This window comes from Taeniopygia guttata, chromosome 4 (genome assembly GCF_048771995.1).
Source record: "Taeniopygia guttata chromosome 4, bTaeGut7.mat, whole genome shotgun sequence".
NCBI classification, from domain to species: domain Eukaryota; kingdom Metazoa; phylum Chordata; class Aves; order Passeriformes; family Estrildidae; genus Taeniopygia; species Taeniopygia guttata.
The window spans coordinates 25,823,860-25,849,511 of NC_133028.1; the positions used below are offsets into that span (position 1 = coordinate 25,823,860).

A 25,652-nucleotide genomic window follows, 5' to 3' on the forward strand; every position below is an offset into this window, starting at 1 on the left:
CAAACCAAATGCATATTTCCTTGAAAGTATATTGCCCAAGTATTATGTAAAAGAAACACTGACAGGAAATACACTTCACAGTATTAATGAAGGAATATTTTTTGTTGTTCCTATTTCCTTAGGGATACACTAAGAGATCTTGTTTCCAGTAACTACTAGGTAACAGTTTTGACACAAGTCAATAAAACAAATCAGGTAGCTACCCTGTTTGCAGAAGCTTATTTATTCCTGAAGTAATCTCTTTGAAAAGTCAATGATATCTGGGAGTGCTTTCTTCAGTAATCATACATATGATAAATCAGCCTATTTCAGAAAAAAAAAAAAGACCGTTTTGAGAGATTCTATAAAAAAAGGACTCACCAAAGGCTCAGCCATTACAAGTTCAATTTTCTTTTCAGCTTGAACAGCAAATTCAGCAAAGAGGCTTTTGATGACATACTCGCCCGGTTTCACATCTGGGTCAATAGTAATGTTAGACATGATGATGCCTCTCTTTTCCCAGGTGGAAACAACACTTGGAGGAACTCTACGTTTATTTACTCTGCTGAGTGGTGCGGAGGCTATAGGCAAAAAAAAAAAAAGAAAAACAGAGAGCTATAAAGCACAGCTTCTAAACATGGTGCCAGTCACTTTACATTTTCCCATTCATCACACACACATTTTCACACAGTAAGTTCTCTAAAACAGAGGGAAACAACTAATTGTAACATACAACAAGAATTTGTTTTAGTTAGGTTGGAATTTCTGCTCTTAAGTTGCACAAGGGTTTACAATTTTGGTCACTTCTGTTACCAATCCAATGCTCTACAATGACCATGATTAACATACAGCACCTTCAGTTCAAGTATGACTAAAAATCAGAAGGTTGAATGGAAAGGGTTATATTCCCTACATAACAAGCATTGCTTGACTCCACTTTATAGATCATCCATCAAGTTCATGTTTCTATTTGGCATCCAAATACCATCAAGAGAAATTCTTCCTTGGCAGTTTTTGTCAGTAAGCTGATTTTCCTAACAAGAATGCAAACCCTTTATAGATATGTCATGATAAATGATCTTCTAGTCCCCCCATTAAAAACTTGTTTCTTGTAAGAAATATTTATTAATCAATACAAATAACACTGTATATATGTTTCATTTTCTAAGAATTAATGCTTGCGCTTTTATACCAAAATTTTCATATACAAACTTTATATATAGTTATCCACCTTCTTCTTTCTCCCTAAGCATTCCAAAACATTTATTTATTGTGAAAGCTGCCAGCAATGTGAACTGCAGTACTGAAAATTATGTTTCAGAACTCACACACAGAGGTTTAATACACAAAACAATCAGAGTAAATAATTACAATTCTTGTCTTGCACACTATATATCAAAATAACTGTTGACACCTCTTAATGATGACCCAGACATACCAAGGGAGGTCTGCTATTTCCCTAGTATATTCCATGACTGCAGATGTTATTTTTCAATTGATATTAGGAATTGATATTAACAATTATTATCTATTTATATTAAGATTTTTTTTCATAAAACAGTCATGCAGGGAGCCTGGTTCCCATCTGTTTTATTCTGCTACACTTCGTTATGTGTTTAGGTAAGCTTTTCTAAGGCTTTTTTTAAGTAAAGTGTGAGGAGACACATTTGGTTTATTTTGCTGAACCTGAATTTTTTTTTACGTGTTCTCAGTTTTTATATGTTCAAACTTTTATTATCCACAACTTTTTCTCAAATGATTTTTTCAACTCATTTATGAAAAAACATGAGACCAGATATGGAGACCAAATGTTGGTATGGTACATCACATCTTCTCAAGTTAAGTCTTGACCATTCATTATGTCTTCTATCAATTCAGAAAGTTACATTTTACATACTATAACAGACTCCCACAACTTCCATTGAAATTTATCATTTATTAAATGCATTAGTGAAGTGAGAAATTCTGTAGGAGTGAAAACTGAATATCCCCAACTTCCCTAAAGGAAGGTTACCTTGCATAAGATTGTGAGTACTACACATGACTTGTTTTTAATCTCTACATTATTGTACAAACTTGCTGTTTAGCTGGAGCAATGCATATTTTTTCCTGTTGTATAAAACAGGAAATAAACATAAATTGCAGAATCCTTTCTTTGAGGCTGAAAAGACTTGCACAAGGTCACAAAACTGAGTTCCCAGGAACCAAGGGTAACACCAAAACAACAGGCACACACTGTATATGTCATAAAACATTTCTAAACATCCTCTAACGTTTCAATCCAGCACTTTGATCTCAGTAACAGAGGCCCTAAAAGACAGAGAAGAGCATGTCCCACACAGCCAGAGACAATGGGACACCACAGACACTGCCATGATCTAGATCCCTATGGTAGAAGCTCACTACATCTAAGTACACAAAAGCATTGAGAAGCAGAACAAAGTGCAGGCTTGCAAAAGGAAGATTACAACCCAAACTCTTTCTCACCCCACATCTGATGATTGGCTTGTCCTTCAGTACAGAAGCATAAACATTACAGGGACTTAAAAATATTTAATGTCTTTACATTGACTATGCTCTCCATTATCCATACTCTTGCCATCCTGAAGTGTCAATGTTTCCAAAGGCAGCCCAGAAAATGAGAGATGAAAATGTGACAAAAACAAGAGCACAGAGGTTTGAGAAGAGATGAAAAGAGGGAATAAAGGCATCCATCAAAGCCATAGCGGGTAACAAACAGAAATACCAAGCACGGGATAGGCAAAACAGAAGAATGCTGCAACAAGGAGATGAAAGTTGTTCAAAATCTGCATCAGATAAACAAAATAGAAATTTGAGTAGCTAAGGGCCCACAACAGATACCACAAATTTCTAACTGATCCAGTTGCTTTTATCCTAAATATGAGAGTTTTTAAGAGAGCTAAAGCTTTGTTCTAGTCAACATACAAGTTGGACTGCCTTATTTTAAAAGACATATTAACACTAACAGGCTGGAAAGAAATGAGAGTTTTTTAATCTACTTTTGAATATCTTGTGTCTTGTCAAAAGAAATTTAGCAAAGCAGCAGCTTCAGCTCATTCCAGATTTACTGGATAGGCCACAACTGCCACATGATCTGGACTGAATGCCAGAGCTCTGGTCCAGTTCCTACTCCTGAAGAGTGAGGAGCTGGTACTCAACCAGCTCTTTTCACTCTCTGGGAAAACTAAGAAAGACCACTGTGCCACTATGCTCCTTAACCCCAAACTATATTTAAATGTAGACAATCAGGTAGACAACTGTCAATAGTGTGTTTACATAATACATTTCTGTCTTCAGATTTTAAAAGATCACATTCAAAAATCCCCTGTCACTTAAGAATCAGGAAACATTGAGAGCTGATCATCTTTAAAGTGCTATCTTTACTTTATGTTAGCAATTCAATCCTCAGTAAAAGGGACCACCTTAGAGTGTTAACTTACAAAGCTATAAAACAGCTTCCCTCACTAAGGATGAAGGGCTGTCTACATTGATCTAAACACAGGTAAACTCCCTCCTCAGGTTCAACCAAAACCATTAGAAATGGATAAACTGGGCAAAAATCTAATGCTGGCAAGAAAAAAAGAAGCAACTGGACTTTAACCAGACTAGCTCTTGTAACTGCTGCAGAAATTTCAGTACAAGGCAGAGGTCAGGACCATGCAGTCAAGGAAACAGTCATGACCATAAGCCAGGACAGCATTATATGCACCAGCATTAGCAAGCCCCATTCCCTGGCTATAGTTTCATACAGCCTCCTTTGGATGGCAAATGCTGCAGTACTAACAAGGGATGCAATCCCTTCCAGCCAGCTCTCTCCCTTCCTGTGCAAGCAAACAAAACAGATTCAGCTGTGCAAAGAGCTGTAGTGGAAAAGCAGCATGCATATTCATTTTTTCCCCAGGTTAATTTTGACACAATTTTATGTCCAAGGCACACATCACAGAGTGTGTGTGGACAAAGCACAGAGTCAGTGCAGGGACAGGGCTTAACTTTTTACTCTTTCAGCAGCAAAGCAGAGCCAAGGCTATCCTACAGCCATTCATGTTACTAATCTCTGTGTTCACATGCACAAACTCTCCAGGTGGCAATTAACTTACCACCCCCAAAAAACAAGGGAAAACTGTCAAACTGAAGTAATTATAAACATTGCCATGAGAGTATTACCAATACCTTTGTTTTGCTAAAATGTAAGAGCACATAAAAGGAAGAAAAAATTATTAGGATTTACTTTCATCCATGAACTTGCTGAGGACTCTAATTCACATTAGCATCAAGACGCTTGTCTTGCATATGACAATGTTCATGGTTTATCTCCTTTGTAAAACCAGTAATTTAGTTAAATACACACAGAAAAACATGTAGGAGGGAAAATGGAGAGGAAGCTCGACTGTTTAATACGTAAATATACAAGAGCTTGTTAAAGAAAAGCCAAAATCTATTCTCATATTTCTTAGCTAGGTCAAATGACATTATTAATTATATCTGGTATAATTACATTCAGTGGAATTAATTTACTCATGAATTTGCAATCAATAAAATTGTAAGAAGAATCTATATGAATTTCAATATGCTTAATGGAAAAAAAAAGTAATTGCAGGACAGGATTAAATAATTTTTTCTGCTATTCTTTACCATCAAAGCATAAGCCATTCTTTACTCTTAGCTGCCAGAGAAAATATACATCTCAAACATCGCTTGGAAGCTTCAAAACATGAAGCATTCTACAGAACTTCAAATGAGATCTGGAACCAGAAACCATTCAACTTGCAAAAGTTCAAAACTAAAAAACTACTTTCATAAATCGCTTGAAAACAGTGAATATTATTCACTTGAAACAATATCCTGTTTGTTTGCTCTGATGTGAGCTACTGCTACGTGGGAAATCTGGGAGCAATGCAGTAAGGAAATCTTTGTTAAACAGTATTGTTTGGTTGCTAGGGCCACACCAAATTGTTTGGATAGTTGCAAGGAACAGTAAAACAATACAAAGGATAATTAGACAGACAACACACTCCTAGGTCAAAAGGCAACACGCCCTGGTGTATGCTAAATGAAAAACAAAGTCGTTTCATGCTAAACACAAGTGTCTAGAACTAGGAAAGGTTATTTAATACCTAATTTGATAGTAAAGAATGCTACCATTTTATTATCCTGTTTCTCTTCACACAGCCCAAATGCATCAAGTATTTGAGGATACAAAGTAGCATCCCATTTACCAATGAGACTATTCAAGGTTCAACCATAAAGGCAAGTACTGGAAGGTAATGAACACACCCCAGCCAGTGACAGCTGATGAGTCCATTTTACTTCATGGCTAATAGGAAATGATGATTTTTAGCTTTCAGACTTTTTTTGGTACTACTTTACACTTAGCCAAGCACTGGCACTTCATATGTGCTTTTCCCCCAAGTTTTTCACGATTTTCGCTTTAACTGAAATTTGGGTTCAGTTGCTGCTGTGTCTCAGGAAGCTGGAATGGTTGGACTGAAGCAAAACTTCATTAGGTATCTCCCCTCTTTCCAGATATCTGAAAACACAGCTGGAATTACTTTATAGCTTTTTAAAATAAGGTACCAAACTATAAAATAAACATGCTAAACACAATCCTGAGGGGCCTCTGCAGTTTTCATCAAGCAGATTATATTCTTGGTTGCTATTTTTGTAATTAATTGCTAAAGTAGTGGATAATTTTACATCACTCACATTTAGCAATTAAGCTTTTTACTGTTATTTTTGAAGCACATGTACTTTCAGAGGTACTTCATATTTCCTGTGACACTTGTTGTAGAATAGGGTTTGCATGTCCAACTGACAATACAAAAATTTCCAAAGACTAAAAATACTACATGTGGTTACTTAAAGGAATTTTAATTAAGCTCCTTGCCTTCTATTCCGATAGCATCTAGAACATTTTATCCTGCCTCACAGAAATTATATTAATATACAAGAAAATTTGTCTGTAGTGATTGTTAGAGTGTTTCATAACAAAAAATCTTTAGTTATTTTAACAAAAGAATATTTTTTTTTTCCTAAAAAGGATGTCAATGCTCAAAAGAGATGGCAATCTATCCAGAATCATCCCAACAAATTATGAATAGAGCCCAAATGTTAAACCTAGGTTTCCCATGTCCCCGATCAGAACCTTGTTTTTCAGAGCAACTTCTTCACTAAATTTATTGTTATTTCACAATTCTGAAAGTCCTGTTGATCATCAGATTTCTACTGTTTCCAAAGTCTGCTTGCTCCTACCGGTGGAAAAGAAAGTCTTATGACTTCAATGAAAGTACGGTAAACAGCTTTATGAACACAATGAAATTCAGCAAACACTGCTCTCAAAACAGGTGCACATTCCAGATCTTAGCTTCCAGCCTATAAGCAAATATAAAGAAAGAGCCATTCTTTACTCAAATCTCCTGGATTTGCTTTCACAGTAGCGATGGGAGGATGGAGTTTACCTGGGTTGCTGAAGCATGTGACAGCAGAGCAGACAAGCAGGTCTACTTCACTGCAGTGGTTTTTTTCCAACTGTGTAGCACTCCTGATAGTGCATGAAGCCTGTCTGAAAGCTGGATTTATCCCTGCCTTACTTGCTCCAGCTGATGTCATGCACACCCAGTACTGTGGCACATGTGGCTGGCTCCTTGGTTCACCAGCGTCACACAAGTGCTAGACTCAGCAGCCTCTGTAGAATTAGCGGACACTTATGCATTATACTGCATTTATTCAGAATTTCTCTCTTATTTCATTAACACTTATTTACCAGCAAGGTGGTACTAATCTTAAACTGTGCTACTAGATACAATAAAAGAGAAGAAAATTGCAAACTCATAAAATATATACTCATTTTGAGCACATCCATTTTTATACAAGTGCTATTCTGATTTTCTCGGTTATGTAAATTATTCTCAATTATATGTTTAGACAGATCAAGAAATTGAGTTTCTGCTAGATGCCCTTTTTTGAGGCATTCTTACGAGGTCCTTAAAAAAACCCATACCTAATATGAATATTAATCTTGATGCTGGTATGAAACACTCAATGCCAAAGGAGAGGCAAAGCAGCCTCCTGATACCAGAGCAATGTCACCTTACATTTTACAAGATAACCTAAATAATGTGAACGAAATTCACTGTCTTTACCAGCGAAATTAAGTATCTATTATGGGCGACTGACCACACATTTTCATAGAGTGTGATATCTAGATATTCCTTTGCTTTATATAATACACATGAACTGATTGGTAAGACCACAAATACAAACACAGCAGTAGGAACTGAAATAAATTTAAATACATTAGAATATACATGATCGAGAAAACAAACCTGCTCTTTTTTCCTTATTTCTCACACCTTAGTCTGGATACATAGTTCTTGATGCACAAACTTCCTATTATTTTCAATACAGACTACACAACTAATTCATCCAGCAACACCAGGTACAGAATTCTCTATTCTTTCTCTGTGTTGCCAGTATACAATGAATTTTCTTTGGAAAATATTTAACAAATATTTTGGCTTCATACATGTGTCCAACTACACAACAGGCAAAGAAAAACTATTAACTCATTAACAGGTCACATGGACTAAGCCCAGAGTGCAAATTCTTACCTCACCTCTGTCAACTCTTTACTGGTTTTAAGTGACTTATGGAAACAATTAAGTAACCAACAACAGTAGCTGGTACTTCTGTCATTCATTTATGATACATCACACAATGATAAGATGAATGGGTTACCCACCTATGAAGTAGAAACAGGCTTACAAGTGGCTTTGTTCAGTGGTATGGTTCACTGTAATGTTTATAAAGCCAAGTCCTGCCTTTCAGTGAGAGGAAGTTTTATGTGTATTGATAACTTCCCCTCCACGTCTAAATCAGAACTCACATTTTACTTCTGCAACAGAAACACTTCCCTATTAAAAACTTCTCTTAGGTGTTTCAGATATGTTTCATTTCAGCCAAACTCTGGGACAAAGAAATATAAATGAATGCTGCATCAATAAACAGAAGATAAATTCAATTCAACAAGCAGTTAATTAACCATATGGCTGTAACATAAAGGATAGCCTGAGAGGTAATACAGAAAGTATTTCTGAGTTTATTGTGGGAACTGGTGCTATGACAGCTGGGCTTTCATTTGGACTAAAAACATCCTCACAGAACAAAATCTTCACAGAAATCCCCTAAGTTTTATTGCAAAGATTATTTTTTAACCTTCAGCAAATATGAACATTTTTTCTTTAGGGAAAGTTGACTCAACTGGGAGAGCAGCTGTAAATTTGTCTAGTTACAGGTACTCCATGAAGCTTGTTTCCTGGTCTCAAAGCCTCTGAAAACACAGGCAAGAAAGGTAATAGAAAGATTACTTCTTGCTAACACAAAGACACAGCAGATATTCTACAGCAGATATTCTAAGGTATAAAATCTTGTCTGGCAGTATCTGGTTTTCTAGGTATGTGGGCCAGATTTACAATCCCTTAGAAGTCTTGCTCCTTGAGACAATCCTCAGTTTTGAGCTTTGCCTTATAACTAAGTAATTTAGTCCTTCCAGAGATTCTGTAGCCTTCTTCACTGCTGTTAATATTTCTGGTACTTTCATTCCTAAAATGTAATTTTTAGATTTTCATTTGGCATGTTTCGAGAAATGCAAGCAGTCTTCCACAAGAGAAGAAGCCAAAGATAAGTAATATTGCATAAAACTTAAAAGTGATGCTTTTATAATTAAAAACAATACTACCACAAACAAACAAACCACAAATATTCTAGTTTAGAAGAAAATTTCTCTGGCATCTTTTCCACACCTATAGCCATTGTCTGGGATGTATGAAGTGAATTTCCTACGTGTCAAACACAAAAAAATGCTTGAAAGGTCTTTTTCCCTTCTAAACTCCCCATCATCATAATCCTCTGGAGACTTTTTGCTATATTCTCTGCCACAATGCTTCTTTTCCCCTTTTCTGTACTAATAGTCAGATGCTCTTTGAGGAAGCATTATGAAGAGAACATGACATTCTTCTTGTCTAGCTCCTTTAGTGGCTGAGCAAACTCTAACCAGTAAATACTCCAATTCCTGTATGGGACTTCATCTCTTATCTCTTCATCCCTTCCCTACTCCAAAAAATCAAAACTAAAATAGGTATAGGATTTATCTCCTGAAACTCTAGAATAGATAGAAGATAAAATGGATTAGAGATAAAATCATGGAAATTATTTTTAAATACTTATTTTGTGTAAACTCAGACACATGAGAAGAGAGAAACTGGGCTATGAATTTCTCCAAGGAAATCCTACTGGCTCTGCCATTATGGACTGTGGTGGTCATTCCTCTTATCTTTATACATAGGGGAGAAGTAGCAACTCCACTAAACATTCTTTCTAAATCTCTATCCTCATACTGTACAAAGAGCACCTGCTTCTCTACAGAACTGTGGCTGAACAGGACAAACAACAGCCACGTACATAATGTACAATCACCTAAATCAGATGGATGAGTATTTTTTATTTAATGGAGTAGAACATATAAACATACTTTTATTAAGAAATTTAATGGTAGAAAAAGATATCAGATCTGACATACAGGATAGTGTGAGGAAACCCAGGATGGTAGTCAGAAATACTGTTAAGTTGTTACTGGGCTCCTTCTGTCCACTGAGAATGTTGGATTTGACAGCATCAAAGGCTGCTAGAAGTTACAGCTCCAAAGATAATGCTGAAGATCATCTGATCTCTAGTGCTGTGTAATTCTAATATAGTGTCTGACAGCAGGACAGAATGTCCCACCTATGGCACAATCAACTACCATGGCAATCAAGAAATTTAAAATTAAACAGTAAATTTTTTTAAAATTATGAAGACAAATATAAGATAATTTTTACACCTATTATAAAAAATCTTCAACAACACAACAGCTAGCAATAGATGGGAAATACTGGCTGAAACTTCTACATGCATATGCAAGAAGTAAAACTCATTTTCTGACTCATTTTACAGAGCCTTGTATGGTAGACCATGCATGTAGATTATTATCAGACAGGAAAAAAAGAAAAATTAAAAATAATTTTGATAGCACAAGATGCCAAAAGAGCAAACTATACACAGTGGAAAACAATGTGATAGAACACAAAAACTGGAGGGGGAAGAGGAAATCAGTTTGAACTCAATTGTCTCAAGTCCTGCCCAGTCACTCTTGATTACGGCATGCCATCAGGATATCCTGGCCATTAAAGTGTCAGATAATTAAAAATATAGTTTATGTAATTCATTTTCTAAAACAACAGTCCGAATAGAAAACCCCTTCAAATAAAGTACTTTAATTTGAAAGAATATTTTGAATTTCACAGAAACCCTTACCTAGAAAGAAGTGAGATTTAATTAATGGCATACTTCCAAACAACTAATTTATTTAACACGCCTTGTTTCACTGTCAGCTGCTCTCATCCAAGATCAGCTTCAAAGAATGTAAAGGGTAAGTCTCATCTGTCCATAATCTAAACATAATCCATCACATTTGAAAGCAGGATAATGGCAGGAATGTAAAGGTTCAGGGCTGTAATTTAAATTCCCAACAGTAGTTTTCAGAAATGCTCTTAGTGTCTTGATGTTTTATACAACTGCAGCCTTCAATTCAATTTTAAGCTGCACATACAATACAGCCAAGTTAGACTTTAATACATTAATTTCTGTTTGAAAACAGTTCTGTAATCAAGTTCAAACTTCTCAGAGAAACAATATCATCCCAAGCACACATCTGGGACCCACAGTCTCCTTTCCCAATAGACCTTGTGAAGACTTAACATGACCTTCTGTCAAACTACTTTGCACAGCACAAGCGAAGAACGTAGATATCCCTTCTGGTATCTCAGCTTCCTTCAAAACACTGAACTTTAACAAATGAACATATATAACTACCAACATTCACTCATTTACAAATTTTGTGTTCCCACAAAAGAATAACCACATAAGTATAAAAAATCCCTAAACTTGTTTCTTTACTTCCTATCCTCATTATCATTAGGGTTCTAGAGCATTGCAAATCATACTTTCATTAATGATGCAAACACAGAAGCAATTCTATTCCAATATTATTAACTTGCCAAAAAAAAAAAGCTTACAGTATTAGTTTTAAAGGGCAGTATCTGATGCTTATTTTTTATTTCACTTTATTGCTGTGACAGGAACAAAGACATCAACTTCCCACTGAATATGGAGAGCAGAAACAAAATTGCATAACATTGGCTTGTTCTGTTAGTTCTTCACCTGCACTCTGGAAAATGTAAACCGAGCCCCCACTAAGTCTGAGCCAGTAGTATTCCCTGCTTTTCATGGGGGCCTGTAAGGTCAGGGTCACCACCACACCAGTCAGCTACTGTGCTTTTAGAGGGTATGTGCATTCATGTATTGGCTGAGGGGCCATAACACATTAGTATTATTTCTCCTTCAGTTCTATCTCCTGAAGTTTTTTATTATTTAGAAGAAGTTTCTAAAGGGGATGCAGGTTCCTACACAGCAAATTCAAGCTTGCTGAGGGTAGTTTGGTTTCTCATCATTCCCTCTCCTGGCTGATGGACTCCCATTTGAGAGCCAGATACTGATGGTCTTCATGCAACTTGATGGTTTTCAAGCAACAGGGAAGGGCATGCTGGTAAATGTGCATGCACTCATGACTTTTCTGATTGGCACAGAAAGTGTGCCCTGCTCAGCCATGGGGTGAGGGAAGTGGGGCAGAGAACAGAACATTTACTGCTAAGAAAGAAACACATTTTTGTCATCAAATTGAAGACTGCACCAGGCTGGAAACACTCTGATGCACTGAATCCTCCGTTAAGCATGAGCTAACAAAGGCAATAAAATTCTATCAATGCTTGGCTAAATATGTTAAACTGGAAAGCAGAAGGGAGGCAAAGGCAGCAGTGGAAAGATACACTAAGTCAGGCCTCAGGAGTGAAAGAGTAGGAAGAGAAGGATAGAAATTTTATTCACTAGTGTTTATTCCAGATTTCCTTAAACACTGATCTGTAAGTTAAGGAAGCACACATTTCCACAGTAATGATGAGAGTGAACTTACTCTGAATAAAAAATTCATTTCCCTGGTATGCTAACTACATGAAGAGAAAGAAAAACTCAAAACTAAATTTGAAGTTTTAAGAAGTAGAATTTAAAACCTAAAACTAAGGCAAGGATGTAGCAGCAAAGGAATACACATAAATGCGGGCTGCAGAAACTTCACTCTAACAATTGTCACTGCAAACATATCACCTGTGATGATGTTTTATTTCCTTTCAATATATTAAAAGATAGGTATGCACCACACACAAACAAATGCATCCTGTAACAAGGTCAAAGTGACCACAGGCATGCCTTTGTTAACTAGCAAAAAGAAACTTAAATACCTTATGTCATCTTTCCTAATCCACAGTTCTCTGGAAAAACACAACTTCACATCCTCAGTTTGCAGACTTAAGGATATAAAAAACTCTATTGGTCCACTGTATTTGAAGAAAAAACAATGTCAAAATACTCAACAAATTTATGCTTAATCTTATTTCCAAATAAGATTGTGTCAAAAGCCAGCAGCTTTTGCAAAGAGGTCTCTTGCAGAGCACAACCCAAGGTAGTTTGTTTAACCTTCTTTCACTTCGCTGCCTGCTTATTTTTCCTTGTAAGAAGAGGGCAATTCCAGCTCCCAGTTCAAAGAGGAAAAAACTTTTCCTCATTATCCTCATTATGCTCATTATCCTCAATTATCCTCATTAGTGTCAAATTGATACCTTTCCTGAGTACATGCAAGAAAGTAATGAATGCTGGCAGTTTTGCTCTAAAAGATTACTTCGGAAAAGGACTCTCGAACATCAGTTATAAAGCAACCATGAACTTCAAATAATGTATCATTAAAAAACAAACAAACAAAAAACCCACCTCAAAACCAATACATTAGCCCAGACTGGGTCCACTTCGAGAGCACCTTCACATCTTTGTAATAACTGCCTAGTGAAGTGCTCAGAAATATTGTAATAGTATTTCTGATACCAAGGTTTGTTTTGAAAATTGAAGTGTTAGGTATATATACACAAGGATTAAAATAAGCAAAGAAGAGAATAAATAAACAAATACAATCCAGCACTGGAATATACTCAAGCATACACAAATCAGGGATATAAAATGTCTCATGCATTAAATATTAAATTCACAAACTAACAACTGTTCCATGCTCCGATTCTGTCAGTTTTGCCTGGTAATCTTCCATATGAACATATGAGCTGAATAAGAAAATATACTAGACTAACTCAATCTGTCACATTTAAGACAAACATGTCATAGGCAGAAAAACAAAAAAAGTGAAACATTTTAAAAACCATGTTCTTACAGTAATTTTGCTGAGGAATAAAAAAACAAAACCCTTTTTCTTTTCACATCCAGGTAACTACCTAAATTTAACAGTAAAGAAAAAATCTGATCACTTCCCTGAATGAAATTTTCTGCCCTGTATTCAGGAGACCAGCTCTTCTGAAAATTCAACTCATATGAGTTTCAGCTCCCAGTAGATATTACCAAAGAGTTATTCGCACATAGGAGAGACTGAGTATTTTTCAACTACAGCAAAAATTTCCTTGTGAAGGCATAAACACATCTTATAATGCTGTTGTACGTTCTGTTTTTAAATTAGGTGTAGTAAGTTAAATTAGTTGTCTGTAGTTTTCCTGTTTACCAAATGTACTCTTCTGAGCCAAGTCCTTCATTCATCAAATTCTACAGAAAAACAACAGTGTCAGCTGCTTAATTTATTGACAGTCTTGGATACCTTTCTTGGAAAAAAAAAGTTTGATGAACATGAAAATTAACAAATAAATGGAAAATTTAGGATTGTTCATTAGGATACATCCAAATTTGCTTTGCATGTGTGGGTTAGTGTGGGTATTGTTTTTTTAGATTTCTCAGCGCTTTTTAAGTTTTTAACAGCAAAAGGTAGTGCTGGGTTCACATGAGACCCTAGTTAGCAAATTTTTTTTTAAGAATAAGCATGAGACACTTGTATTTCTAATCAGACTTTCTGACTAAATTTATCTATGCTTACTGCAAATAAAAGTAAACTAAATTAGGAAGAATCCCAAGTTGTGCAATTACTTAGGGAAGCAGATGACAGCCTTCAGGGCTTTAAGTCCTCAGACAAAGCACAAGGGCATAGCACAAACCTGCAAAAAAATCCCACCCAGAATGCACTTATGTAGCCAGCACTCAAACTGGACTTCTATATGAAGACAATACTCTGCGTCATACAGAGGTATTTGTACCACCATAAACACACCAAGGTTTCAGAGTTAACAGCTTCTTTGTCAGTTTCATGGGAGGAGACTAGTCACATCTGAAATAAAAATAGGTTGTCATATGCTTGCCCATGGAACTCCAAAATATATGGCTAAATTGGTAATTTAAAAGATTCGAGCTGCGTGTATTGGTATCACAAGGGAGAAAAACCCCACCTTTTTTTCTTCTACCTCCCTCAACTTTCATTTTAAGTTTATATGTGATTCTAATTTACTTTAAAAAGTAGTTTGCTCTCTCCACAATAGAAACCTTTATGTGGTTTCAATACATTCTTTTAAGCTCCTAAAAAGCATTGCAAAGAACTGTAACTGAGAGGCTGAGGCTGATATGAATGGGAAGTTCTGGCTGTGCAGCCACCAGAGAAGGGGGGACCTTCAGCATGACCTGCAGGAACAACACCTGGCTGAGTGGGTATGGAGATCCCCCTGCACCCACCTGCAGTTCCACAACATACCCAGATCTAGAGACACAGAATCTTGTAATGACTCACAGAAGTGGGACAGGATGGGCACACTGCACAGTGATGACTCCAAAAACACTGCTCCAAAATCTGTTGCTAACTGAAAAGGAGTCCAGGGCATGTGGAAAATGTTATACCCGGCATTCTTAGCTCCTATATCATGATGATAGATTGAAGATATCATAGGCTTGACACAAGCATTGTGGTGTCTTCTTGCTGGACAGACCCCTTGGCATCCCCTGTCCTAGTGCCTGGCTGCTGGGTGGACCTTTGGGACACTTTGCTCCCCTCAGTTCACAATTTAAATTAACATCTGCTTTTGCTCTTACAAGGTATCATCTGTTACATGGTTTATACAATACTGCAACAGCATTTCCTACACCGTTTTGTGGTAAAAATTAAATAGTAGGTTTTGTATTTCTGTAGGAAGACATAGAAAATACCCACAGTCTATCAGCAAGAAACAGATATGCTGGTCTACAAGCTGATGGACAGGGATAAAAACATGTTTATACATCAATCTATATTTTAAAGAGAGCAGCACATAAGGAGGTGAGACAACTGTGTCATAGCTACATTCAGATCTGCAGCCATTCAAATACTACCATGTTTTGAGGGTTAAAAAGGAAATAAGTATCTAACTTCATGTGCTGACACCAACTATGGCTGACCAATAATTACAGCAGTACTTGCATGATATTTAGAAGACTACACAGTTCACGACAACTATTAAAATAAGGAATATACAGGAAAAATTATAAGAAACTAGTACATTTCTACTTTAAAAATTCTCCAATATTCATCCCTCTTTAGGAAGAGAGGGTGAAATACCCTAGTAGAGGATATCACAAAACAAATCTGTAGGAATCCTTACAACTGCTACATGATTTAAAAAAAAATTAGGTCACTTAAGTTTCCAATGAGAGTTAGTACAGACAGGTAGTCAATGCTTCCATCTCCTAAACTGCAATATATAAATATCTTTGCAGCATTATTTTTAAAATGGATCAATACTTTCTTCATTCCTGCTCAGGTATACTATTAACAGAACTGATATTAAACATTGCCCAGTTATTCCCACTTAACCCTGGAAATCTCAGACTCTCTGATCAAGGTTTTGGAGCGCAAGCTTCCTCAGTATATTGAGGTTACACAGGCAAATCCTATGTCTATTCTAATAAAAAATTACCTCACTAATCACTCTCCAGTAACAAAACACAGCTGAGATGAACAACTGACCAGCTTCCGGGGATGGGGGAGAGAAGCAGAGGTGCAGTTTGGGCACAGTGGCTCAGTCGGGGGTCAGGGCCTCAAAGCAGGGAGCACTCCAGCCCTGACACCTGGAAGGAGACCAAATGCAAACCACGAAACCATAACAAGCTCTGGCCTCTGCCAAGCTACACTCTTGGCCAGTGACCTGGAAACGCGAGTTTCACGTCCAGAGCTCATTGCTCAGCTTTTTCTTTCAGGATATGGTATTTAAGTTTGTGTAGTCACATATAAACACCACCAAAAAACACCAAGATGTTTTAATCATGTAGGGATGGCACAGCTGCACCTCATGGTGCAGCTCTTTCAGTCCCAAGTAGCTAAATCTGTCTGATATTCACAATTGCCTTCTGGTAGTCAGTCTCACTCAGTAACCTCAGTCTTAAAACTGCAAACAATTCTTAAGGACTTAACATCATTTATCTCAGCACCATTAGGTAGATGGTCTCAGCAGAAGTAAGCAAGCAGAAAAGAGATACAAAAGCTTGAGAAAAAGCAAGAGATGTGCAAGCTTACATGTTAAAAAAAACAGTACCTAAATTAAACTGAGAACAGAGTACTTCCTCACTTCAGGTTTTCAGAATAAGAAGTGCAGTGCATATTATTTTTTTATCTTAAAGACTTCCATCTACAGCAAGACACCAGTTTAGCACACCAAGACTGACATAGTGATGCTAAACTTTAGCTTCAATATACTTAAAAAAGTTTTTTGTGCTCAGTGGTAGCCTAATTCACATCCTTTACCACATTTTAGACAGTGAAATGCTACAGGTTTACTTCAAATAATATAGAACCAATGCTGAGGACCTCCCAGGCTCTGTCCTGTCATCCTCTCCCCTGTTTGATTAATCACATTATGTTCTTGTTTTTCCTTGTCTTCTCCAAGATGAGCACTCCAGTTTTCCAGTCACAGTAATGTCTTTAGGGAAAAGGTAGCCATAAAAGATAGGCATGATCTATAAGTTAAAAATAAATACATAGGTAAAAATGATTCAAATAAACCTTTGAACAATACTACAGTGTAGATACTAGGAAAACTTATAAAGTGAAATCACTTTCCTTTTGGCTGACTTTTGCCACATTTGTGAAACTTGGGGTTTGCCCATAGTTTTCCTAAGGCAGTTCTTTTAGAATTAGTGATACACTTTTTATTTTTCCTATGGAAGAAAAATTCTAACTTGAAGTAGTCTTTAAGGGTTTTTTTAAATTATTATTTAAGCAGAAAAAAAAGTAAAGACAAAAAGACTGCAAAATCTTTGCCATTCATGCACAGAGGTTTTGGGTTCCTCTTTCCTTTTTTCCTACCCAGTTACTTTCTGAAGAGAAAGAGACTAAAAGATGAAAATATCTGTACAAGCAGAACAATGTTTGATTCCACTTTAATATCCCCAGCTTAGTCTATCATGGGTTTCTGGACACAGAGTTTAAACAGCTACCAAAAAAACTTTGAACTTCTCAGCCAAACCCCAGTACACCTGGGTTAGCTTCTTTCTTTCTTCACTTTGCTGTCATAAAAACGAAGTGCCAGTTGCCAGCCTCTCTTTTTTCAGGACAAGACCTCATTTTTAAGTGGAAGAACAGTAAAAATCTGGTGATATTTGGCCCAGCTGCTATGTCCTGCTGACAGCCAGCACAAAGCAAGATGTTGGAGAGTAAAAGGAGGCGGGTTTCCACTGAGATGTCAGACACACCATTTTCTAAGCCCAACATGGGCTGCATTAAGAGCTGCTGAGTTGTTCCTGACCCCTGACCCTGGCACCTCACAAACACCACTGTTCCTAACCTGAAGATCTTCAGTTCTAGTTCAGAAGCGTGAACAAAGGCAGCAAACAGGGATGATTAATAATAGAAGCACAAGGAGGAAAATGAACAACCCCCAGGGCTACTTACACCGCTTAGATAGCACTGTGAATGTAACAATTCTTTCAAATATCCATTCATTAGTTAGCATTGATTTGCAAGGGCTTAAGGCATTCATAGATCTTTCCAGACCACTATTCTTGTCTGCACCAGCTGTCTGCAAAGAAAACTTCAAAAATATAGTTGCAAATCTCCCCAAATCTTATGCCAGCTGTGCCTGATGAGCAGAAGCACAGGAGTTGTTTATACCTCCCATGGTGTGCTTGCCTAAGATCTCTTTATAAAACTAATTGCTTCTAGAACTTAAACAAATTCCTGAGCAAGAAACCTATAAATATTAATGTTTAAAATTAAAAATTTTATTTTTGAAGATTGAAATGGTTGTTTTTTAAACTCTTAGCTGTCTGTTTCTGACAAGAGTACTCTTTCTTTCCTTTGGATTTTCAAGTTCTTGATTCGTAGAAGAAGAATGAGAAAAGGCAAAGAACGAAGAAAATGTTTCATATGCCTGTTGTTTCCTACTACTACTTTGAAAGCATTTAAAAATATATACATATATATTCATTAGTAGAATTTGTTCTGAACTGAGTAAAATCTGTCCTACACATCATGTTTTTATTGTTCTTTCTAACTACACCTACTTGGGATATCAAATTTAAATTCTGATGAAAATTAATCAAAGAATCATAAACCATATAATTCTGTAACTGTATTGAAACACTTTCAACATCCAGCTTTTTGACTGTCACTGTATTTTAAGTACTTCTAGATCGGTCTATAAGAGACTCCTGGTTTTCTCTAATGAGAGTTATCAAACCAAACTCAATGATAAAAAGTTTATTTCTTTCTATACCTTAATCTACCAATAATTAATATTCTAATATTAAAAGCAGTTAAAACAAAGCAATTCTATGCCTCAACATTTTCTTCTGTTATTGCAGCTTGGTAGTCTATTACACACATCATGTTTCATTTAACTCCCCTGAAATCTCTCATAAAAAGTAGTTTCCACTAGACCTACTAATACAAACCTTTGCTTGTGACGTTCACACAACTGGGAATGTTAAGAGTTCAAAAACTTAATTCTTATTTACAGTAGCATGGCCCAGTTTCTTTTAGGTTCTGAGTGTCCTTTCTGATTTAGAATGGACTTTTCCTCTTAAAACAGACCCTTTACTTTGCACTGTACCTAGCAGAATTTGACAGCTCCCTTTGATTAGCATCATTACTCTTTGTATAGCAACGAGGAAGAACATTTACTTCTATAGAGTGGAAAACTAGCTACATGTACACAGGATATAATCTAACAAACAAAACTTGGCAAACTTTCCAAATAAATAAATGTCATTGTGTCAGTTATCTCCTATACTATTAAACCCCTAATGTCTAAACCTTTCCCCTACAAATTCAAAAGCACCAGAGCTAGAGTGTAAAAACAAAAAAGTCAGCAAAAAATGGGGTATTTGATATGGCTTGTTGCAATTGGTTTATCTGGAGCTTTCCTGAAGTCCATGCAGAGCATGCAGTTTATTCCAGCAACAGTAGCTGACAGAGTGATTTGTATTTGGTGCACTTTCTCCTTTCAACAGCTTTCTCTTCAGCAATTTGAATCATTACAGAATCTAGTCATAAGTTTAGCAGAAAATCTATCACTTTCATAGAAAGAATTTCCCAAAGGGAAGCTCATTCTTCCATATCTATGTCTGATGAAGATAAATAATGTATAGTCCAACATATAATGTACTTCCTACAACATATTTTATTAAAAAAATAATACGAAGAACTTTACACAAAACAATCCTCAAAAGAATTTTTGTTTTAAATAACAGTCCCATGTTTTCCATCTTTACGCACAGAGAAGTCCAAAGTAAGGCCCAAAACATCATATAACCTTAGCTAAATACAACTGGTAAAAATCTGGATACATACATTTCCTTTATGAGCATCCACACACTAATGCCCAATTTACATGGAAGGTGTTACAGTACAGACTGCTGACATCAAATAGGTAATGCAGGCAAAAGGTATACAAACAGGTATGAATGCTTAGCAATAATGGAAGATAGACCAACCTCAAAATACCCTACCACCCTCCCCCCCCCAAATCTTTCATACAAAAGAAAAACAAGCAAATATAAAAAGGCTTCTATGCAAAAGACAGGAGAGCAAGACTCAATGATCCAGCTGAGCTGAGACATCCATACACGCCCACCAAGAGAGGCAGGCAGCCTCTCACTGCTAGGCAGCTGGTCCTGAGCATTCTGTTACAGGAGCCTCAACATTCCTTGAGATCATTCACTTACGTACGCTGGGTATTCTTCAGCTTCAGGGTGGTACTTGGCTTTGACTAGTTTGGATGTTACACTTACAGCCTTGTTATACTCATCAAGCCTACATCCACTGGTAGACCTTGTCGTTCAAACCGTACCCAGAAATAAAGAAAGAAGAAGGGGGGAAAAAAACCCCACTCAATCTTCTCTTTACATAGCAAATTTACTATACACAACGTTACTAGCACCTCTGTTAATGAATATGCCAACACACCACATATCTGGAAATGCAATGACTCATTATGTGCCTCAAGATGTACTGCACAAGAGATCATCATCAAAGGTCACATTCATAAACAGAGCTAAATATGGAGGTCATACTCCACAGTACATTAATACATTGATATATTCATACTGTATTAGGTGATTAATGACTGACAGAAACTTGCTTTTCCCATGACAACTTAAAGACAGTGGAAAGGTCATCATATGTCCCTTCTACAGGAAAAAAATTTGCTGCTCAAGTAGTTACAGGGACCTGTAGCTACATGTACTAACATAAATTACACATAGATGCTTTTTTCAAAAAAGTAGAATTTAGTAGCTTTTCCAAAACTCAGTACATTTGGATTCATATTTCATTTTAAAAATTCACTTTTCTTTATGTCAAAACAATTTTGGAAGATATAATCAAAAATAAAAATTGTTACATTCTCTAGAAAGTGTCTATCATGTTTCAGCATACAAGGCAACACTACTAACTGATGTGATCCTTTGAAGTCAAGGTTACAATAAAGAAAATGTTTCTTACAAAAAAAACCTGAGCTTTTAAATAAATTTAATAAAAAATATTATTGTTTGGGATGCTTAACACTAGAGAACTGAAGTTAACACCCCACTTAATATTGTACTTTATTTAATAATGTTCTAGAAGGCACCAAAAACACTATCTCATGGAAATATTATTTCTCTACATTGTGAAATAATACTAATTTTTCCACTGGAATATAAAAGCTGTATGAAAATTCTCTAGAGCACTGTCATGTCACTAATAACTCTGAGCCCAAAAGACAGTCTGGAAGAGAAGCAATCATGTTAACGTCTCAGACCAATTTTTTCATCAAGTTTCATTTTTCTTTGCTCTTTAACAATTAATGGGAAAAAAAGTTGAAATTTATCATACAATAATGACTTCCAATATGTTAAAAACTGGTGCTTTTATTACTTTTAAAAAGTATAATCCACTAGCAAATTGCCACAGAAGCAGCAAATATGTGGTTTTATTAAAAAGCCACATACACCTCCATGTATACTCTACCTCACCCATCTTCTCCTAAAGAATAAGACCATCAAGAAAACATTTTTTTCCCCAGAATTCTTCCTATGGTCCTCCTTTATATACATTCCTATCATGGCACTGTAACATGACCTTTCTTATTTAAATTAAGCTTCACTGCTGTCCTCAAACAGAAAGTCACAGGATAAAAATGAATCTACTACATCTACTTTGTTAAATATTGTATTAGCAAAGTAGAATCTCTCTTGAGAGCCAAGAGTTCATTTTTGGTTGGTAAAGGAGGAAGTAATCTTCAGTCAAACTAATCCTATGGGATGATAAGTAAATTTGAAAAAGCAAACTCCAAGTGTTTTTTTTTCATTCACAGGAAGAATGATTCAAAAATATCTGCCAAGCAGCTTTCCTGTTTTCACGTGCTCATCAGCACCTGGCAGCCATAGCTCCAAAAATTCACCTGCTTTTAAAGCTGCTCCATTTCTATCTGATTTTATAACAGTTTTCAAACCAACTGCAGTATAGGCAGAAATAGCTCGCTTTCCTGGCAGAACTTTGTTCCCAGGCTCGCAAGTCTCAGTAACTTTGAAAATCACTGTCACAAACCTTTATCGAAAAGAGGCCAAGGGCAATGACCTCAATGTAGCTTTGGCAGGGACATTGTCGAAGTGCAGCCCTGTTCTCTTAACCAGCATAAGCTCTTGAGATACATGCAGGACTTCTGAATAGAGCTATGTAAGGTGGTATGAAAAATGTCACAAAGCACCTCCAAAACTGATTCATCAGTAAGAAGATAGGAACGAATTCAAAGACAGAAAGCACCCACATGACAGGTGTACCCTTCTGTTTAATCCCTTCTGTTTACCAGATAGATACAGCACAACTGCAGCACAGCAACAGAAAGCTGTGTGATAAGATTTTGGAAAGACAATACATCCTATTTAAAAAAAAATCAGAAATAATTATTTATTTCCAAACAGGATATGACTACAGGATATACTAATACAGTATATATTGGAAACACAAAAAAGTTTCTAATAAAGCAGTAATGGATTGTACTTGTGTTTACTGGAAAGTCATTGTTCCTGTCCAGACTGTAAGCCCCAGAAATGCATGCCTAGTTTTCATTAAAACTTATGTCATATCTTACAGAAAGGTATTTATTACTTAATGCTTTTCACTGTAAGCAGTACCACATATTTCGTTTATGAACCCACATACTGCATTACTAAAAGCAATTCTCATGGCATCCAGATCTCCTTAACCTTAAATGAAGGTTTTTGTGGATAAAATATAAGAGCTTTCTTACACCATGCAACATAAATAACAATCAAAATTAGTATTTTTCTTACAATGTAGGAACTCAGAAGAACCACTAGACAGACCACATATTGAAACTGCAATGGGCTTAACAACAGAACCCAAGAGCACTGAGATACATCATCACAACTAAGATTCCTTAAATACTAAGGAGCCAAGCAACCTTGAGGACAAGCAAGTATAAAGCCCCCATTACATTGACAATTTCAGTAAGCAAATAGTTCTTAAGCAGGAACATCCTCACTTCACTGCTGGATTAAAAGAACATTCCTGATTCCATTTAAAAAGAAGTAATGCCTAAAATTGTTGGCACAGAGACAGCATTCTGAAACTAGGCTGTACAAATGTCACTTCATTGTTGTTACCGAAAGAAAAAAGATCAACTACAATAAAACCTTAGCCAGCGCTGCAACATTATGCCAGCTAAGCAAGCCCTTAACTAGACCCATGGAGCTTTGCTGCCTTTCTGTTACACACTTAAACACCCTCTGCTGATGCTTACTTTTATGTACATGGAAACGCATGCAAGCACAGCCACTCCTTTTCTGACATCCTTCAGCATGTAAAAATTTTAAGTTATGATAAAAATCATAAAAAGTAGCATTTGCATCTAAAAATTTTATGAAAACATAGCAAAAACTTTTCTGAAGTAATTTCTTAGCAAATGGATATTTATTGAATTTCCAAGCTCATCCTCAACATAAATATTGTGTAATTCCCTGCTCTGCACATACTGCATCACTTGAATAGAGAATGTTTTAGGAACAAAGCAAATGGCTTGCCCACTTCAGCAAAACTCACTAAGGTATGCACGTGAATCACAATCCTTGGAGCCGGCACAGGCTGCACAGAGGGCTCTGCTCTGGCCAGTCTGCACAGTGCCATCAGAATGTGACTCTTGCATGCTCACGGAGTAGATGTGCAGCTATGCTGGAACCACTATTCAAAACCAATCACAAATGGAGTGACAATCCTGGAAAAAGTGTAATAAACCCCAGCTATCTCACCAGCGCACACAGAAAATTGGTTTGTTGGTAGATGACCCAAGTGCCACTTCCTGATGGAGGAGTCAGGAAGATCTTATTCCGTTGTGCTTACATAACAGAGGGCATAAAGGAGAAAACATAGCATCATATCTTCTCAGACAACCTTTTTATTATTTATTACTCTCTATCTTGTTGTTATTATTACTCTGTATTGTCACAGCCGACAATTATCTAGTCTGGAAGCTGAGATTTATCTCCTTATCTATACAATTATATATATAGTTGAAGACTAAATTTATTTTAACTTATTGTATCCTACAATTTACTTTAGTTTGGAAACAATACATATGAATCAACATTAAGGATTTTAAATTATTTTCATAAGGGATTTTCAACTTCCACTATAAAATACTGCAAAAATCCTTCTGGTTATCTCTATTGCAGCAAGCATTTTAATAACTACCAAGTACAATTACAAAGTATTATTTGAAACAGATACTGCTAATCGGCAAGACATAAATTAAACAAACTAAAAAGCAAAACCCGTAAGGAAAACTTGTTCTGAAACATGCATTGCTTTAACTTCTAAGACAATAGTCTAGAAGCTATCAGTCTAAAACAGAATTACAGCAGTTAATACAAAAGGCAAATCAGGTCTGAATGAGCTACTAGGACAAACTAAGTATCTGCATACTCTCCTAGCACTGATTAATACACTCTGTAATAAATAACTTGCTACTAATACCTTCAAAAACAACAGGAAAATATATACCACTGTATTGGGGTAAAAATCCTAATGGAGCTATTTTGATGAAGTGTATGCTGAGTAGAAACTGTGCATCCCAGTACATCTCAAGCAGCAATTAATAGAACATAAAGCTGAGATATCACTTACTTCCAGATCTTAACTTTTTTCATTTTCACATATACAAGAAACTTAAGACGTAGGAAATACTCAGCTGACATTCAATTACGTCATCTTTATCACCTCCTGGCATGCTGTCATGAAGTTGCTGTGCTTACGTTAGCAAAGCCTTCTACACAGTGCGAGGCAGCTCCGGCCCAAGACCCTGCATTGAAGCATGTGTGAAGGGGTGATGTGAGGACAGACGGGTTGTCTGAACCAAAAGCAGCATCCTTGCTTCGCTGGCTCAATTCAGACAAGGAATCCTCCTAGAAACTCTCGTTTCAGGCCATTAAGAAGACCAAAGTGGGTGGTTTTTGTACACATAATAATAGATTTCAGGCACAAAAATAATGCCCCCCTGTGAAATACACTGTCCAAGGGTGACTGATTCACTTCAAAGGAGCATTTGGAGCTTGACAGAACTAAGACATGATCAGCATCTGGTAACTCCGCAGAGATGAGCATTTACTTGTCACCTCTGTCTTGGACAGCAAAGGGTGCAAAGAACTTTCTGAGACTGAAACAACTGCAGTCAGAAAATAAAATAATAAACAAATAAATACATACTCAATCTTTCATGAGAACTAAGAAGCAGATAGCTCTCAGACTGGCTATGCCGAGTTGCACCAGCACACAGGACCATTAACCCCTGGTTTTTAAAGGGCAATGTCACACGGCAGCATAAAAAAAAAAAAAAAAAAAAAAAGGGGGGGGGGGTGTGAAATTAAAGAGGAATACGGTATGTGCTACACTGCTGTGGTTCCCGGCGCAGCGACGTACTTACTGCTACTGCTGCTCCAGGATTTCAGCAGAGACTTAATGCTGATCTCGAAGAAGAGGGAGTCCTGCAGGCTGAGCATGGTGCGGGCAGGGCGGAGCGGGGCGCCGGCCGCCCGCCGCCTCCGCCAGCACCGCGGGAGGGACGCGCCGGTGCCGGTGACGCAGGGCCCGGGGGGCGGCGGGCGGGGGG

The 25,652-nt window shown here is 36.8% G+C and overlaps 1 protein-coding gene across 14 annotated transcripts in view; it reads right to left on the minus strand.

Moving 5' to 3' along the window:
• The window catches only part of FRYL (FRY like transcription coactivator), a 162,339-nt gene that overhangs the window by 94,284 nt on the left and 42,403 nt on the right, over window positions 1-25,652 (minus strand). For 12 of the 14 annotated variants that reach the window (XM_072928152.1, XM_072928154.1, XM_072928156.1 and 9 more), the window contains one exon: window positions 361-560. In XM_072928152.1, coding sequence (XP_072784253.1) covers window positions 361-480 — 120 coding nt within the window. In that variant the 5' untranslated portion in view covers window positions 481-560. Of the gene's footprint in view, window positions 1-360; window positions 561-25,462; window positions 25,636-25,652 lie in introns of those variants that run through there. The other 2 variants (XM_072928151.1, XM_072928157.1) reach the window with 2 other exon arrangements.